Consider the following 18555-nt stretch of genomic DNA (forward strand, 5'->3'; position numbering starts at 1 on the left):
TTTAGCCCAGAATTTTTTATTTTCCCAAGGGTTACAGGAGAAATTGGACCCCAAAAGTTGTTGTCCAGTTTCTCCTGAGTACGCTGATACCCCATATGTGGGGGTAAACCACTGTTTGGGCACACGTCGGGGCTCAGAAGGGAAGTAGTGACTTTTGAAATGCAGACTTTGATGGAATGGTCTGCGGGCATCACGTTGCGTTTGCAGAGCCCCTGGTGTGCCTAAACAGTAGAAACCCCCCACAAGTGACCCCATTTTGGAAACTAGACTCCTCAAGGAACTTATCTAGATATGTGGTGAGCACTTTGAACCCCCAAGTGCTTCACAGACGTTTACAACGCAGAGCCGTGAAAATAAAAAAATCATTTTTCCTTCCTCAAAAATGATTTTTTAGCAAGCAATTTTTTATTTTCACAAGGTTAACAGGAGAAATTGGACCCCACTAATTGTTGTGCAGTTTTATCCTGAGTATGCTGGTACCACATATGTGGGGGTAAACCACTGTTTGGGCACACGTCAGGGCTCGGAAGTGAGGGATCACCATTTGACATTTTGAATACAAGATTGGCTGGAATCAATGGTGGCGCCATGTTGCGTTTGGAGACCCCTGATGTGCCTAAACAGTGGAATCCCCTCAATTCTACCTCCAACACTAACCCCAACACACCCCTAACCCTAATCCCAACTGTAGCCATAACCCTAATCACAACCCTAACCACAACCCTAATTCCAACCCTAACCCTAAGGCTATGTGCCCACGTTGCGGATTCGTGTGAGATTTTTCCGCACAATTTTTGAAAATCCGTGGGTAAAAGGCACTGCGTTTTACCTGTGGATTTACCACAGATTTCCAGTGTTTTTTGTGCGGATTTCGCCTGCGGATTCCTATTGAGGAAGAGGTGTAAAACGCTGCGTAATCCGCACAAAGAATTGACATGCTGCGGAAAATACAACGCAGCGTTTCCGCGCTGTATTTTCCACACCATGGGCACAGCGGATATGGTTTTCCATAGGTTTACTTGGTACTGTAAACCTGATGGAACTTTCCTGCGAATCCGCAGCGGCCAATCTGCTGCGGATCTGCAGCCAAATCCGCACCGTGTGCACATGGCCTAATTCTAAAGGTATGTGCACACGCTGCGGAAAACGTTGCGGATCCGCAGCAGTTTCCCATGAGTTTACAGTTCAATGTAAACCTATGGGAAACAAAAATCGCTGTACACATGCTGCGGAAAAACTGCACGGAAACGCAGGGGTTTACATTCCGCAGCATGTCACTTCTTTCTGCGGATTCCGCAGCGGTTTTACAACTGCTCCAATAGTAAACTGCAGTTGTAAAACCGCAGTGAAATGCGCAGAAAAACCGCAGTAAATCCGCGATAAATCCGCAGCAGTTTAGCACTGCGGATTTATCAAATCCGCTGCGGAAAAATCCGCAGAGGACCAGAATACATGTGCACATACCGAAACCCTAACCCTAACCCTAACCCTAGTTCTAATCCCAACCTTAGTGGAAGAAAAAAAATATATATATTTATTTTATTATTGTCCCTACCTAAGGGGGTGACAAAGGGGGGGTCATTTAGTATTTTTTGTATTTTGATCACTGTGAGGTTTTATCACAGTGATCAAAATGCACTTGAAACGAATCTGCCGGCCGGCAGATTCGGCGGGCGCATTGCGCATGCGCCCGCCATTTTGGAAGATGGCGGCGCCCAGGAAAGAAGACGGATGGACCCCGGGAGGCTCAGTAAGTATGATGGGGTGGGAGGGGGAGCACGGGGGGTGGATCGGAACACGGGGGGTGGATTGGAGCACGGGGGGGTGGATTGCAGTGCGGGGGGGTGGATCGCAGTGTGGGGGGTGGATCGGAGTGGGGGGTGGATCGGAGTGGGGGGGTGGATCGGAGTGCGGGGGGGTTGGATTGGAGCACGGGGGGTGGGATTGGAGCACGGGGGAGCGGACAGGAGGACGGGGGAGCGGAGCACAGGACGGAGGGGAACGGGCCACAGATCGGGGGGCTATCGGTGGGGTGGAGGCACATCAGTGTTTCCAGCCATGGCCGATGATATTGCAGCATCGGCCATGGCTGGATTGTAATATTTCACCAGTTTTTTAGGTGAAATATTACAAATCGCCCTGATTGGCAGTTTCACTTTCAACAGCCAATCAGAGCGATCGTAGCCATGGGGGGGTGAAGCCACCCCCCCTGGGCTAAACTACCACTCCCCCTGTCCCTGCAGATCGGGTGAAATGGGAGTTAACCCTTTCACCCGATCTGCAGGGACGCGATCATTCTGTGACACAGCATATGCGTCACAGGTCGGATTGGCATCGACTTTCATGACGCATACGCTGTGTCACAGGTCGGGAAGGGGTTAATAGTATTATCGGACATGACAGGTTCCCTTTAAGCTCAGATAGTGACTGAGACTGTTGAAGAGTGACAAGAGTGCTGCCGAGTAAAGTGCCAACCGATTGCCTCTTGTAAGACAGTTGTAACCATCAAGCTTGCTGCCTCCTTGTGAGTTTTTGAACTAACATCAATTTACACCAGCATTTTACCGCCATCTCTTAGAGGGGAACTATTCTGCCGCTAAGGCCCAATACATCATGGTATTACTAAAAGGAGCAGGCCAACCTACAACCCAACAACAACTCCAGCCCTGTTACATAGGCCTTCAGCGCTAGTCTTAAGTTTGTGTGGGCTCTACGGACAAGTGCACTAACTTTTTAATTTGGCAAAAATCTTATTAACCAGAAGATGCCTCAGTCAATTTATCAGGGATCATAAAAAAGACGGAGCAAGAGGAATAATGTACGGTCAATAGCTGAACGGTCAAAGGGCATGAATCCTTTAAAGGCCGTGCACTCACCTTCACTAGTACAAGTCTCTTCATGACCGGCTCAAACAGCTCCTCGCCAAATGTCATATAGATTGTGTAGTCTGGCGATGACCTCTTGTGGTTCCTGTAACCTTTTAACTCTGAAGATACAAAAAATGGGGGAAAAATAGTAAAATATTCCTATTTAAAAGGTCGTTGGGGATAAAATATATGCATTTTTTTTTCAATCGAGAAAAGAAAATAATAAATTTATTTCTCATATCTTTTTATGAAACAAATCAATGTGTGAGGGAAGCAATGCAATGGAGTCGATGATAGTTGCGTCTGTCAAATTATAGAAAAGCACCTACTAGACTCTTAAGGGTCACTCCTATCTGTGTACAGTGTTGTTTGATATTGCTTGAAATAAAAACACTTTTGCAGTTTACTGCTTATTAAAATTTGAAGACGTTTTTGAGATACAATGGATTTTCTTCTCTTTTGCTTACAGTTCCTTGCCTAGGAGACCGACCACCGCCGCTGTGCAGCTTGTAAACTCTGCACTGAAGTTGGACAGGATCCTGGTCAGCTCCAAAACAATAATTTCAAGTACAATGGAAAAAAGCTTGAAAACACAGTGCATATTTGACTACCGTTCCTAGATAGCAGTGGTGGTCGGTCGCCTAGGCAATGAGCTGTAAACAAACGTGAGCCTGCACCAATGGTGTAAATCTGCTAGTTATTCCCCCATTATGTTAGTAAGTACTGGTGCAAATCGGACTAATGCTATCTATCGTTTTGATGGATAGCACTCCTCGCCAAGTTATTCTATGGGGTTGTGCACATGTCCGATTTTTCCTTGGGCCGAGGAAAACAATCGCCATGCATGATTTCCCTCTGCAAAACTTTAACTTTATGGTTCCTTGGAAAAATTGGACCGCCTGAGGAGGACATCCAAGTAAGGTGCAATTTTCACGGACTGACAATATAGAGGAGGAGAAACAATTTTTTTTCCACCTCCACGAAAATAAGATCACACTCTGATTGACGTCCCAATTTTCCTACACTACCTTTTGTTCTGCCAAGAAAAGCCACCTGTATAATGTACGCATAAAAGTATACAATATCAACAAGCTACGTCTTCCCTAGATATCGTCTCGTTAGGACTCTCACCTTCCCAAAATTGACTGAAGTCAAATATCTCTGTTTGGTCATCTCTGACCAGCTTCTTGGCTTGTGAAGCCATTTCTTTGGTTTTTACACTTTCTGACAAGCTCCAAAAAACTCTTGATCTACCCATTCTTGTAGCATAAACCTTGAAATTGTCAGGGTTGACTTCAAGTAGAAGACCTTTTTCAACATAATTGCAGATTTCGTTAGTGGCCTTGATCTGCACGTGATCCACCAGCACATCTGTAGAAGGGAGTTGGATAGTGTCTGCATCTTGCATCTGGACTTCACTAACATCTCTCAGGATGAAGAACTTTTTAGACATGTTTTGTTTTAGGACTTCCTTTCCTCGATAATATACAGTAACTTCCCAGGATGTGAGGGGTGGCATGCTCCCTGTTGGTGAATAATGTCATGGAATTAGAAAATTCAAATAACGCTACAGTGAACATCGGCATAAGTAATCCTAAAGTGTTCCAAAAGTAAAGATAAGTGCCATAATAAATTAGAAAATTGCCTGTTCAAAACGGAACAGGTCTAAAACTCTAGTGCCACCTATTGTAAGTAGCAATCCTAATTACGAGCCTTGCCATATGACGTAATAATAATAATTTTTATTTATATAGCGCCAACATATTCCGCAGCGCTTTACAAATTATAGAGGGGACTTGTACAGACAATAGACATTACAGACAAGCTGAGCCAAAATCTCAATTTGCAGAAATGATGTTTTGGGGAGTTGCCCCTCATCAGTTCAAAGTATGATATCTGATTTGGCTCTATGACGGGCCTCTGATTGTGATCTAAGAGGTATCATTTCTCCTTGTGGAGAATGACATCCCTATCTTGTCAGTGTGAGGAGGCTTATAAAGCATGCAATGTTCCTCTGGGAAATTAAACATGCAAATTGCCTCTTCCGAGAGGAAGAGGACTAGAACTCTAATGCCACTTATTGGAAATAGCAAGCCAAATCAGATCCCATACGTTGTACTGATGAGGGGTAACACCCTGAAACACAGTGTCTGCAAATTGAGATTCTGGTTTGGCTTTTATCCTAAGTCATGTGACAAGGCTCGTTAAAGGGTCGATATTGACTTGTAAGATTGCTACATCCAATAGGTGGCGCTAGAGGTCTAGTCCCCTTCCTCTCTGAAGAGACAATTTGCATATTTAATTTCTCAAAGGAGCATTGCATGGCTTATAAGTCTCCTTACGCTGGCATGTGAATATCCACAAGGGGAAACATTAACCCTTGGATCCCAATAAATTAGAACTAATAGGGTTTGTAAAAATGGGACTAATCTACTGCAGAAAACACGGTGGATTTTGTTGTGGAAATGCCGTCGCTTTGTCACAGATTTCACTCTCTGCATTGCAAAATTTGTATCTTCTCTACAACGTGTGGATGAGATTTTAATAAACATTACCCATAGTGCTGGTACTGTAATTTTCCATCCAGTAATTCTCCCAAGTGCACATACCCATGAACAGAAAATAATTAGTCACATAATTAGTCAGTCTGTTAGATAAGAGCCTTGCACACTGAGCTGTACAGTAGAGCGCAGTGACTCCCGAGTATGGAGGGTATGGAGCATTGTGCATGTGAATGGGTATCCTCTTACAAGCCATTCATGAAGCCATAAGCAGCCATAAGAAATTAGTAGACTTTTTGGGTGAGACCGCATGGGGCAGAGGAAACTCCATCAATTCACGATGGCCAAATGGTTCCGTGATTTTAAAACAAAATCATGTGGCCAATAACCACCAGAGAAGTGTTGTTGAGTTCTGTCCATGTGTTCCTAGCTGCCCCATTCGATCTCACCCAGAGCCTGACGACAGATTGCCTTTTTTATTAGTCCAGTAGTCAACATATTCCAAAATGCTCTACAGATAGTTTCACCATTCATATCAGTCTATGCAGTGGCGTAGCAAGAGGGGGGCAAGAGAGGCAGTTGCACCAGGTAAAAAAGTCCATGAAGGTGCACAATGTTGCCTACCCACTCCTCCCCACTTGGAAGAGCTTCTTCTTCTTGGAGTGGCTCAGCGAGTGCCAACCTGGGCTGCTTATGTAGATCACAACAAGTGAGATTCATTTTTCATTAAATGCTTCAATGGAAGCCTTCAGACAGAGGCTGGACATATATCTATCTGAGATGGTTTAGTCAATCCTGCTTTGAGCAGGGGGTTGGACACGATGACCCTGGAGGTCCCTTCCAACTCTAACATTCTATGATTCTAAGCTTAGAGTTCACAGGTTAGGGGGCGCAAAAACTTGCCTTGCCCTCAGCCAGTCCTTGTCAACTATGGGACTCATGATCTATACTTTCCATCTCAAACACATACAAATGGTCCAATTTCACAATGGGGAAATTTAACTTGTTAGAGTAAATCACCCCCACAAACTCCCATCTTGTCACTTAAATCCAGCATGTCTGATTCTTTTTTCCATGACTATAAATGTGTTTTTTTTTTAAATTCTAAAATACAAACAAAAAGATGCTCTGGAATATGGCAATAAATCCTTTGACTTACTGTGAACATTCACTGATGTAGCTTGGGCTTGTGGTGGAGAAACAGGTCCAGATCCATTAGCCATAGGTGGAACGTGACCCACTGGTGATGATCTTGCACTCTCTTCGTTGTTGGTGTGATAGGAATAATTTGGAGAAGAGTTAGTAGTTTGTCTTACTCTTGGTTTATCCGGTTGACACCCATTGCTGGCAGACTGGTACGCTAGGTCATGTGCTCCTATATAAGAGGAACAAATCACAGAAATGTGGTCAGGAATTATGAAATGATGAGCTTATTAGATGATGTAATAAGGGTAAGGTATGAGCATTGATGTACTTTTTTTAACCCTGCTGTTGTCTTCGGTCTGGGGAGACCGATTTTGAACTTTGGTATTTTTTGGGGTGTTCAAGATGCGGTTCTGAAACTTGTGGTTGATTGACTTAAATGAGGGTGGTTCGGTCGGCCACGGGTTTCAGAGCCGCATCTTGAATATTTTAAAGAATATTGAAGTTCAAGGTCGGTCGTTTTTGACCGAAGACAACAAAGAGCATATCCACAAACCTCAAGAATTACAATATGTTCCTGCATATATTAGAAGACACAAGGGGTCTGATTTATCAAAGCTTTTACCCCAGAAAAGTGGCGTAATAACTTTGAAAATTCGCAAATTGTGTACCAATGGGGTGATGCAAAAAAATGATTACCTGGTATTTGATTTACTACTAAGAGGTTTTATAAGAAGAGTATTATAGGTGTTACTCACTTTCTTGATGGTACCCATTAATCTGAGCGACCTGGGGTTCATGCAATGCTGAAACAAAACCATTAAGAATTACGGGAGGGTGTTGGAACTGCGGGATTGTAGATATCTGTTGGAAGCCTTGGTTTACAGCCGCGTCTTGTGGGAATCCATTCTGATAAATGTTACACATTTGATATTGTGTACCTGTAAAAAATATATATTTCTTCATAGATGGCGTAAGGCATAACTTTCTTTGGTTTCGGAAAATAATTCAAAATGTTTCTAATAATTATAATATTTGTATTATTGAAGCAAATGAGGATCTAACGGGAGAACATTTCTTCTTGTGGACAGCGCCAAGTTGGTGTAAGGAGACTTATAGGCCATACAATGCTCCTCTGGGAATTTAAATATGCAAATATCTACTTCAGAGCGGAAGAAGACAGTGCCACCTTTCATGTGGCACAACTGATTAAAGGGTCAATATTGATTTTTTGGATTGCTACATTTAATAGGTGGTACTAGAGGTCCAGTCCTATTCCTCTCTGAAAAGGCTATTTGCATTCTTAAATATCCAGAGGAGCTTTGCATGGCCTAAAGGTCTCCTTACATCAGCTTGGAGAGAGGTTTTCCTTTATACCTCCTAATCGGAGGCCTCTTACCCAGCCAAATCAAACCTCTTGCTTTGTTCTAATGAGGGGCAAACACCCTGAAACACATGTCTGCAAGTGGAGCATCTTGTATGGCTTCTTATCCTAGGTCACCTAGCAAGGCTTTTTTGAAGGGGTCAGTATTGACTTTTAAAATTGCTAGAATTTGCACATAAAGTAAATTACGGTAATTGAACAATTAAACATGTTCTACTGTGAAAACATTGATTCTAGGAGCTTCTTGTGCCACATAGGAATAAAGGAATACAGGTTTTATTGCCATAGGTTATGGCCAAAGTTGATGGCATACCCAATCTACTTCCCTCACTATCTCTATATGTGCTCACGTTACTCACCAAACACTGGAATATGGATGGATGGCTCCTCGTGGGCGGTTCGCTCATGGCCATTAACAACACAAGATTCCATCTGTTGTGAATTTGTCCAGTGCTCATGTATAGACGGTCTGAACATTTGTTCCACAAGTGGCTCCCTTTGTAGATACCCATCCTGGGAGAGGTTTAGTACTTGCTCTATGTCTGTAGAGTTAAAAAAAATACATGTCATTTCCTGCTTGTTTTGGTGAATGCATCATCATCATCACAAGTTCATTTTTGTAGTTATGAAATTTATTTTTTTTACAACTAAAATTATACATTATCTACTCTGCTGTTATTTCAGAATGTGACCCAGTAAGTGATTGGATAATGCAGTGGACATGCTGCATGACACGTCAGAGGCCATTTTTTTTAAATATTAGCTCCCTATCTGTGTATTTTGCACAAACTATTGAAAGTAATGCAATTATTGTATAATTTTGTCTATTTAACCAGTTCAAGACCAGGTCATTTACCCCTGTTACTGATCAGCCACATTTTACGTTTTTCTTGTACTCGCAATTTAAAAAGCAGCAAAAAAAAAAAATCAATCAGATATTCAAATGATCTTTGATTTTTTTGGGGGTATAAAAGTAGCTTAATTCTTGTTTTATTTTCATACTCTCTTTTTCCATTTTTTTGCCAATATCAGGTGAGAAAACAAAGGAAATGCGTATCTGTTTTTTTTTTTAAAAACAAATTTCATGACCACCAATGAAATATATTTTAAAATTTGTCCCCCTTTCTGTAATAATTCTTTTTTATTTATTTGACACATTTTTTTTCTTTTGATAGGGGCGCTGCTAATAACAATGATTTGGATTGGCGGTGGCTTTATGTATTTATTTTTTATCAACTTGCTATTTATCTTTTATTTATTTCACATATTGCGCCCTCCCTTTGGAGGGAATGTCAACATTTTATTTTTTTCATCCAATTTCCCCTGTAACTAGGATTGGTATATTAGCCACAGTTACAGGGGAAATGCAGTTTCCAAGATAAGTGGCAGAACTGACTATGTCTCCCAGGATCCTGCAGCTCCTACTTCCTCCATACATCAGGCAGTTACATGACCTATGGGTCCAGAAGATGAGATCTGTTAGCGCTTCCTATACTTGTTCAGCACTTGTTCAGCGCTGTGTACATAATGATAGAATCAGCAGAGACGGTAATAAACCATCTCTGCCTTCCGTATGGAGATCGGCTGTGCTTGACAGCTGATTCCCAGCTCTTAAAGCTGAAAGATCTGGTGCAGCTACTCTACTGTACAGTGATGTTTTAGATCATCACTGCAGAGTATAACACGGACTTGAGTTTATGGGCCTCCAGAAGTACTTGAAAAGGACCTGTAATTAAAACAAAAGTGGGCAGTTTTTTCTCTATTTTTTTCCTACTGCTCCTCCCCTGAGTATTTTGTTTTGTTGTTTTAAAGCCACCATATGACTTCAGAGTTATGGACCTTTTGTTTTAGTTGTAATTTTTATGGCCTTTACTAAGTGGTTGTTGCTCACAAGATCCTCTGGGGCGTGTCTTTAGGATGCTCTGCATTATTATCCTGCCTTATTCCCTTGGAAAAGGATGATAAGAATTAGATTATTGGGAACACTAATTGAAAAGGCCAATATTTCTAGAACCTTACGACAGATTTAAAAAAAAACAAAACAAACATCCAAAATAAAAAAAACTCACGCGAGCAGCCGGAATAAAATAAGAGCAAGAACTAGCCAATATACCATGTGGCCAATGGATTTATTCTCGTGCAAAAACAGTCGCACTCAAAATATCTTAAGAGTTTTTTCCAAAAAACAAGTGGTTTTTAATTTTCGAAACACCAAAATACAAATTAGAACAGTTCACCGCAGTGTTGTAAGGTAACGTTTCGACCCGCTGTGTTGTGAATTCTGTTGTCAGGCTCCCTCCTGTGGTCATGAATGGTACTTCGGCTGGTTCTGTCCATGGACTTTCTCTGGTGCCTGTGGGTGTTTCTGAGTTTCCTTCCACAGGTGACGAGGCTAATTCGTTAGTGGGCTGCTCTATTTAACTCCACTTAGATCTTTGCCCCATGCCAGCTGTCAATGTTGTACTATGGCTCTAGTTCACTCCTGGATCGTTCTGAGTTCCTGTTGCTCCAGCAGAAGCTAAGTTCCTCTGTGCTATTTTGCTTGTTTGCTATTTTTTCTGTCCAGCTTGCTTTTGTCAATATTGCCTTGCTTGCTGGAAGCTCTGGGACGCAGAGGGGCGCCTCCCGCACCGTGAGTCGGTGCGGAAGGTATTTTTCCCTGCACTCTCTGCGTGGTCTTTTGTAGGTTTTTGTGCTGACCGCAAAGTAACCTTTTCTATCCTCGGTCTGTTCAGTAAGTCGGGCCTCACTTTGCTAAATCTATTTCATCTCTGTGTTTGTATTTTCATCTTTACTCACAGTCATTATATGTGGGGGGCTGCCTTTTCCTTTGGGGAATTTCTCTGAGGCTAGGTAGGCTTTATTTTTCTATCTTCAGGGCTAGCTAGTTTCTTAGGCTGTGCCAAGTTGCATAGGGAGCGTTAGGCGCAATCCACGGCTATTTCTAGTGTGTTTTGATAGGTTTAGGGATTGCGGTCAGCAGAGTTCCCACGTCCCAGAGCTCGTCCTTATTATCAATAACAATCAGGTCCATTATTTGTCCAAACCACCGGATCATAACACCGCTGGGTCTTTTTCAAACCTTACTTATAGTATAGAGAATGGAAAAAGGGCATATTCCCAGGAGAGGTGCTGGAGTCCCGTTAGGAGCTATATGTGTGCGGCATCAGGCATCTGCGGTGGTGGCGTCACCATTATCTATACTATAAGTAAGGTTTGAAAAAGACCCAGCGGGTCGAAACGTTACCTTACAACACTGCGGTGAACTGTTCTAATTTGTATAAATGGATTTATAACACCCCCACAATGTGTGTACCCAGCCAGTGTCGGACTGGGGTATCAAGGGCCCTCCAGTAACCAACTCCAGGGCCCCACTTTTCAGCTACATGCAAATGTGACATTATCCTCAATCACAAATTTATATAACGATGAACTGGGTAGATTATTACATTAATAAGATGCCTCTGTCTTTACAGATTAATGCAAGTATATTGTGCCAAGTACTGATTACCCACACTTGCACAGGGGCCCACCGGAGGATTCTCCTGTTCTCCAGTGGGCCAGTCTGACCCTGTAGCCAGCCATAACACTGTTCTTTTACAGGACATGAAGTGTCAGACTATTTCGAGCAATCTCGTGATCAGCATCTTATTTTTTAAAATATTGTTTCTATATAGCTAGTAACCTTATCAAGGATGGAAAAAGGTTCATTCCATTTTACTGACCCATCACAAATAATTTTATAACAAGAGACAGACAATACATATGTGAGACTTCTGACTTACTGTTTTCTGTTGGCTCCAGTAAAATATTACTTATTAGCTCTGCGATATTGTCCTATATTTGAGGAAGACAGGTGTATGTTAGAATCCATAAAACTGCACACTACAGCCATAATCTGAAAATACGATCAGAACTGATAATCAAGTAAAATAGACGAGAATATTGGCCTTCGAAAACAGGTGACACATTGAATACCGATCCTGGTTAAATAATATAAATATCACCTCCTGCAGTAACCACTAGGGGGAGCTGACTGCATACTGATTTATAAAGCTAGCGTTGAAGTCATTGGTGTTTATATATACCAGTTCAATCCCTTTTATTATTGGCCCCGTAATAGTTGTATGGTCTTAATATATGGAGGGTACTAGAACTACACGTACACAGGGTGGCTAAACATTTAGTAATATGAAGTATATAGATCATGCCCTTAATGTCTGGTAGATACAACTTTACACCATTTGGTAACGCACCGAATCCTCAGGGCTGGCGAAAGGGGCCTCCAGTACAGAATCAGGACTTATGCGAAGTGTGAAGTCTTCTTCGTTTAAGACATTGTGAAAATTTTGCTCTGCCAGATTAAAATGAAAGCAAACATTAATTAAGAAACGGGTCTCAGTTTTCAGCAGGTAGTAAACCTTGAAATCGGTACTGAACCGTGAACTAAGCTTTCCACTGCCAGACTAGCCCTCTGGAGAACGAAATGGATCAGATGCTGTAATTCCAGTGTGCCGATTCCCCACCACCTTCTGTTGTAGGTAGAGTCGGGAGGCCACCAAACATATCACAATCACCCCAACATCGTTGGGTTCTCCCGACTTTAGTCCAACATACATCGGGGCCATTGGGGGCATCAGGACCTAGAGACAACTGCTCTTTCTGCTCACCACCCCAATACATTGTTATAATAAAATAATCCCATTTTTACCAACTTTTAGACTGCAAAATTCAAGACTTTCAAGTCCCACCCATAGACCACCTAGGAACCTCCAAAAGGCAAAGAATGACCCAAAAATATCAGTTGTTTTGCTAAACCCAACTTCTTTTACAGCCTAATCCTCTGTTGCCAGACCGTCACACCAAAACCAGGACTGTCTGTAAATATATATGGTCATCTGAGTAGGACACTACATATTTTTTCTAAAAAGTCAATTTTAATGCATATCGTTAAATTAATTGAGCAATCATTATACCTTCTCGGTTAATAGGGGCTTCATTGAAGATGGCACCACTTGGATTTGATGCAGGCGTATCACGATGAACTCCATTGAACTTATAGATCTTATGAGGATCACGTTGGTCGCTTGATTTATCTTCACGTTCAGTGAACATTTTATTATTACGATAATGAACCTGATTGAGGGCACAACGGAAATTTGTTTTCCAAGTAGGGGGGTCCGCACAATTTTGACTATACTTTCCGCTGTGAATAGCCCAAGCCTGAAAACAAATCGAAGAATGCATGTGATTAGAAAAATTCAATTGATGTCAAAAGGTAACGAGCCCATACAAACGTATTTTAAAGACTAAATCTAAGATATTGAAGCAGGTTTACGAAGGTCTGTAAACATTTCAGTTAAGACCATTTTGTGTCTATAGATCCTATGCAAGCCTATGTGCCACCATGATGACAAACTGCAAACTGCACCATCTCTTTCATCTTTCCACTACTTTTTTTTAGGCCAGACGACAAGAAGAATGACTTTAGAAGCAGACTACAGAGTTTTCAGTCTGTTGCCATGAAGACACACATCATCATCAAAGCTATAGAGACAAAAATGGTAAGACATTTAAAAAAAAATAATAATTTGCAAACTTTTCAAAATTTTTTATTCTGGATGCAATAATGCACCCAAACGATCCCAAGAACTAAACTCTAGGGAACTTTGTATAGATGGATTAGAAGTCGAACAGACCTTTAATTAATTCTTTATGGGACTGCCAGAGAAGGCCGGGAACAGCGACAGGCTGCTTACGGCAGTTCCATAGACAAGGAAGAGAGAGAGAGTGACCATGATCGACCTCGGCTCCCTCTTCTGGAGATCTCAGCAGTTTGAGAGGAGTTTAATGTAAAAATCTTGGAGAAACCCATTGAAGCCAAGGTCAGTTTTATTTTGCAGGGGTTATCTGCCCGAAGGAGAAGAGCAAGGCATGTTTCAAGGTTGCCTGATCGTTATCTCCCCAAACATCTCTCTCAGAACAGTCGGGAGGTCTAAATAAACATTGGACTGTTAGCTGAGCCTTCAAAATTGCTGAAACTTTAATCTAAAGGTACCGTTACACTAAACGACTTACCAACGATCACAACCAGCGATACGATCTGGCCGTGATCGTTGGTAAGTTGTTGTGTGGTCGCTGGGGAGCTGTCACACAGACAGCTCTCTCCAGTGACCAACGATCAGGGGAACGACTTCGGCATCGTTGAAACTGTCTTCAACGATGCCGAAGTCCCCGGGTAACCAGGGTAAACATCGGGTTACTAAGCGTAGGGCCGTGCTTAGTAACCCGATATTTACCCTGGTTACCATTGTAAAAGTAAAAAAAAACACTACATACTCACATTCCGATGTCTGTCACGTCCCCCGCCGTCAGCTTCCCGCACTGACTGTGTCAGCGCCGGCCGTAAAGCAGAGCACAGCGATGACGTCACAGCTGTGCTCTACTTTACGGCCGGCGCTGACAGTCAGTGCAGGAAGCTGACGGCGGGGGACGTGACAGACATCAGAATGTGAGTATGTACTGTTTTTTTTTTTTACACTTTTACAATGGTAACCAGTTACTAAGCGCGGCCCTGCGCTTAGTAACCCGATATTTACCCTGATTACAAGTGAGCACATCGCTGGATCGGCGTCACACACGCCGATCCAGCGATGACAGCGGGTGATCAGCGACCAAAAAAAGGTCTTGATCTCCCAGCAGGGGCCTGATTGTTGGTCGCTGTCACACATAACGAGATCATTAGCGGGATCGTTGCTACGTCACAAAAAGCGTGACGTTGCAACGACATCGTTAACGAAATCGTTATGTGTGAAGGTACCTTAATGTTTATGGGGGGCAATTCCCGAACTGGCTTTGTCTAAGCAGTCTTTTGCTTTTATTCTTTATTGATGAGGATTACTGTCAGCAAAAAAACTTTTTATCATATATTTGACAAATGATATATCCTTCCACTACTTTGTTTAATAAAGAGGATCTGTTACCAGCAGAAAAGTGTCCAGTTTTTGCTCTTATTAATTTATTCCTGCCGCTCACCTAGATATACAGGTTTTATTATGTATCTCTTTTTTCCATCATATGCTCCATCATATGCTCTAGAGATATGTGCTCTTTTTATTTAATGTATTCAACATGCTGCTTTTTATGGGTTTTACTAAGGGAACATGGCTCAAAGGATTCTCCGGGGCGTGTGTTCAGGCTTTTCTGCATTAGTTCTCTGACACACGCGCCATTGATAGAGACCCTGAAAATTAGCACTAAATAAAAAGGCCCTTATCTCTGGAACCGTGCTGAAAATGTAAAACGGAGAAAACAATACTAAGGGTGGCAGGAGGAATAAAATAAGAGCACAAGGTGGCCACTTTTGACTTGGTGACAAGTCCTTTCCGGAAGGGTAATCTTCCTTATGAGGAGGAGATTGTGACTTCACGTCTGTAGATATTTGTTGGCTGTTTGCGAACCTGTCCTATTCATTAGAATATTGTCATTGTGGATCCATTATAGAGAAACATAAATATTCACATTGTTACAACCAATAAATGCAGATTTTTGTTTTCCACTTGCCTTGAATATTCCATAATCCCTCTCGTCTACATTACTCATATTCAGGTGCTTCCATGGCAAGCGGAATAATGTCCGACTTTCATCCAACCAACGAACACCGTCAAAATGATTGCTGTTGATTTGCCGAATCAGCCAAGGACCAAAAAGTTCTCTGGTTTGTGACACAAACATATAAAAATGATAAATGAATACAAAGTAGAAAATGTAACTCAAGAAACAGGGAAACTCTATATATAAAGAGACCCAATAGTGAGTATCTTAAGGAAAATATAAATTTTATTGAACAATTAAAATCCAATAATCTAAGGCAGAGTAAAGCTAACCAAGCAGGATAGGAAGGTACACATTCACCACATGAATGGTAGTAATCAATACGCACTATATGGAACCTAGTTGTAATACCAAGTGGGTAATTAGACCATGAACTAACTATTAAAAGCCATATCTAATCTAAGGTAAATCAAGACTAATAAATACCATACAAAAATTTAAAGTGCATGTGCATACAGATAATACATGACAACGCTGTTAGCAATCCACATAGGACCTCATATACCCGCTATCCACACAATCAAAGGCAAAGTGCAAAAAAGTGCTAGGCAGAGGGAAATAAAGGGTGCAAAGCTGCGCTGTTAGACTAAAGTGCGTGTCTAGTGCAAAATCATTCGTTCAAGATGAGTTATATATAATAATACCTACATGTGGTGAGAGACCTAAGACCCCAGCCTGCCGCCTCAACGCGCGTTTCGTCGATCTTCATCAGGAGGTGCTATATAGTGCGTATTGATTACTACCATTCATGTGGTGAATGTGTACCTTCCTATCCTGCTTGGTTAGCTTTACTCTGCCTTGGATTATTGGATTTTAATTGTTCAATAAAATTTATATTTTCCTTAAGATACTCTCTATTGGGTCTCTTTATATTTAGAGTTTCCCTTTTTGTTGTGTTATTTATTGTGTAGAGTTGGAGACACATTGTATATGATCCGGTGAAAATTTTTTGTGTTTCTAATGTAGGAAATGTGCACACTGTCGTATCCAATGCATCTATAGACAAAGGGAAAGTGCAAAATGAAGACCTAAAGGTACCGTTACACTAAACGACTTACCAATGATCACGACCAGCGATACGACCTGGCCGTGATCGTTGGTAAGTCGTTGTGTGGTCTCTGGGGAGCTGTCACACAGACAGCTCCCTCCAGCGACCAACAATGAGGGAAAGACTTCGGCATCGTTGAAACTGTCTTCAACGATGCCGAAGTCCCCGGGTAACCAGGGTAAACATTGGGTTACTAAGTGCAGGGCCGCGCTTAGTAACCCGATATTTACCCTGGTTACCATTGTAAAAGTAAAATAAAAAAAACAGTACATACTCACATTCCGATGTCTGTCACGTTCCCCGCCGTCAGCTTCCCGCACTGACTGTGTCAGCGCCGGCCATAAAGCAGAGCACAGCGGTGACGTCACCGCTGTGCTCTGCTTTACGGCCGTCGCTGACAGTCAGTGCAGGGAAGCTGTCGGCAGGGGACGTGACAGACATCTCAATGTGAGTATGTACTGTTTTTTTTTTTTAACTTTTACAATGGTAACCAGGGTAAATATCGGGTTACTAAGCGCGGCCCTGCGCTTAGTAACCCGATATTTACCCTGGTTACAAGTGAACACATCGCTGGATCGGCGTCACACACGCCGATCCAGCGATGACAGCGGGTGATCAGCGACCAAAAAAATGTCCTGATCATTCCTCAGCGACCAACGATCTCCCAGCAGGGGCCTGATCGTTGGTCGCTGTCACACATAACGAGATCGTTAGCGGGATCGTTGCTACGTCACAAAAAGCGTGACGTTGCAACGATATCGCTAACTAAATCGTTATGTGTGAAGGTACCTTAACACCTTAGATGTGTATCATATGTCTTATTTCAATAATTAAAGTCGTTAACCTTAACAAATGCAAATATCACCTACAGGTTGGGGGAAAGCCCCACCACCACAGATACACTCCCCTACTTCTGAATGGCACAGTGACTGACAATTCCTGCCGGGACCCACATTCAAAGCAGAGATAAGGTGGTCTGTCTCTTCCTTTATATGATAGGTGAGAATCACAAAAATCTAATTCCAATTTTTTTGAAAATGTTACGGCAATTCCTTGGGTTGTGCTAGAACATTCTAAAAATTGTCAATAACACTGCCTTAAAGGTCATATTTTTTTCAATGGGTAAAATTGCAAAGTGCTTGGAAAAAAAGCAATTTTGGAATCTACCTCTTATTAAAAATCCTCTCTGAAACTAAACCGGCGGTATTTTTAATTCTACAGTTTGCTGTTAGTTATCTAGGTCACCGACCACCAATGCAGCCTGTCAGAGGTGACCGGTTTCCTAGGCAAAGAACTCAGGTCTTATGCTGATCACATTCCAACTAGATGTGCGCTGACTTGCTCAATACAAGTGAATTGAGCGAGTCCGCACACGTCTAGTCGGAGTGTAGCCTGGAAGTTTGCAAAACGCACTCTTGCTGCTACATGATTGCCCGCTTATGGATCCAGAGAATCCTGACAATGCCAGATGTGAGTGACGTGAGGTTTCACAAGTCTGCAGTCACACAGAGTGACTGCAGACTTTTATGTCAAACCTGGACCACTCCTTCAATTAAACTACGGTCATCGAAATTCTAGCTTCGGTTAGAAAATAATCATATTATAATTGATTATTACAGGAACACGTTCACTGTTTGGTTTTAATACATTTCTAATATATTACTTAGTTATTTAAAATGCCATATATTACCTCTCCCTTCTGGGCATTTTCTTTATTATTCAGTATCCAGTTATAAGTTGAGAAAACAAATGATATCTGAAATTGGGAGATATGTTGGTTAGAAAACATTGGTAAAAACACATGGGGAAACAATGTAAAGTTGAAGTTGAACAATGTGTAACCATTTCCAATTAGCGAGTAGTCACGTCTTGACACCTGAGTGGTGCAGTGTTGTTGTCAGATGTGCATGCAACGCCTCCTGTACTCTAGGTGGCGCTGAAGAGTCCTAAATAGCACTTAAATATACATAAAAAAAAGTCAATTGTGTTTTAATTTTT

At 42.0% G+C, this 18555-nt stretch overlaps 1 protein-coding gene and 1 long non-coding RNA gene across 2 annotated transcripts in view; one reads left to right on the top strand and one right to left on the bottom strand.

The window, feature by feature from the left end:
- Positions 1-18555, bottom strand: part of IRF7 (interferon regulatory factor 7) — a 51175-nt gene that overhangs the window by 26105 nt on the left and 6515 nt on the right. Inside the window, exons 2-11 of the mRNA XM_069740509.1 lie at positions 18248-18313; positions 15459-15609; positions 12872-13118; positions 12152-12249; positions 11681-11732; positions 8255-8437; positions 7270-7452; positions 6528-6743; positions 3999-4391; positions 2877-2986 (exon numbers count right to left, since the gene is read on the bottom strand). Of these exons, the coding sequence (XP_069596610.1) occupies positions 2877-2986; positions 3999-4391; positions 6528-6743; positions 7270-7452; positions 8255-8437; positions 11681-11732; positions 12152-12249; positions 12872-13118; positions 15459-15609; positions 18248-18264 (1650 nt within the window). The 5' untranslated portion in view covers positions 18265-18313. The remainder of the gene's footprint in view (positions 1-2876; positions 2987-3998; positions 4392-6527; positions 6744-7269; positions 7453-8254; positions 8438-11680; positions 11733-12151; positions 12250-12871; positions 13119-15458; positions 15610-18247; positions 18314-18555) is intronic.
- Positions 13358-18555, top strand: part of LOC138649804 (uncharacterized) — a 31145-nt gene continuing 25947 nt past the window's right edge. The window contains exons 1-3 of the long non-coding RNA XR_011315365.1: positions 13358-13459; positions 15504-15612; positions 17429-17556. This is a non-coding gene — a long non-coding RNA (uncharacterized lncRNA). The remainder of the gene's footprint in view (positions 13460-15503; positions 15613-17428; positions 17557-18555) is intronic.

This window comes from Ranitomeya imitator, chromosome 9, assembly GCF_032444005.1.
Source record: "Ranitomeya imitator isolate aRanImi1 chromosome 9, aRanImi1.pri, whole genome shotgun sequence".
NCBI lineage: Eukaryota > Metazoa > Chordata > Amphibia > Anura > Dendrobatidae > Ranitomeya > Ranitomeya imitator.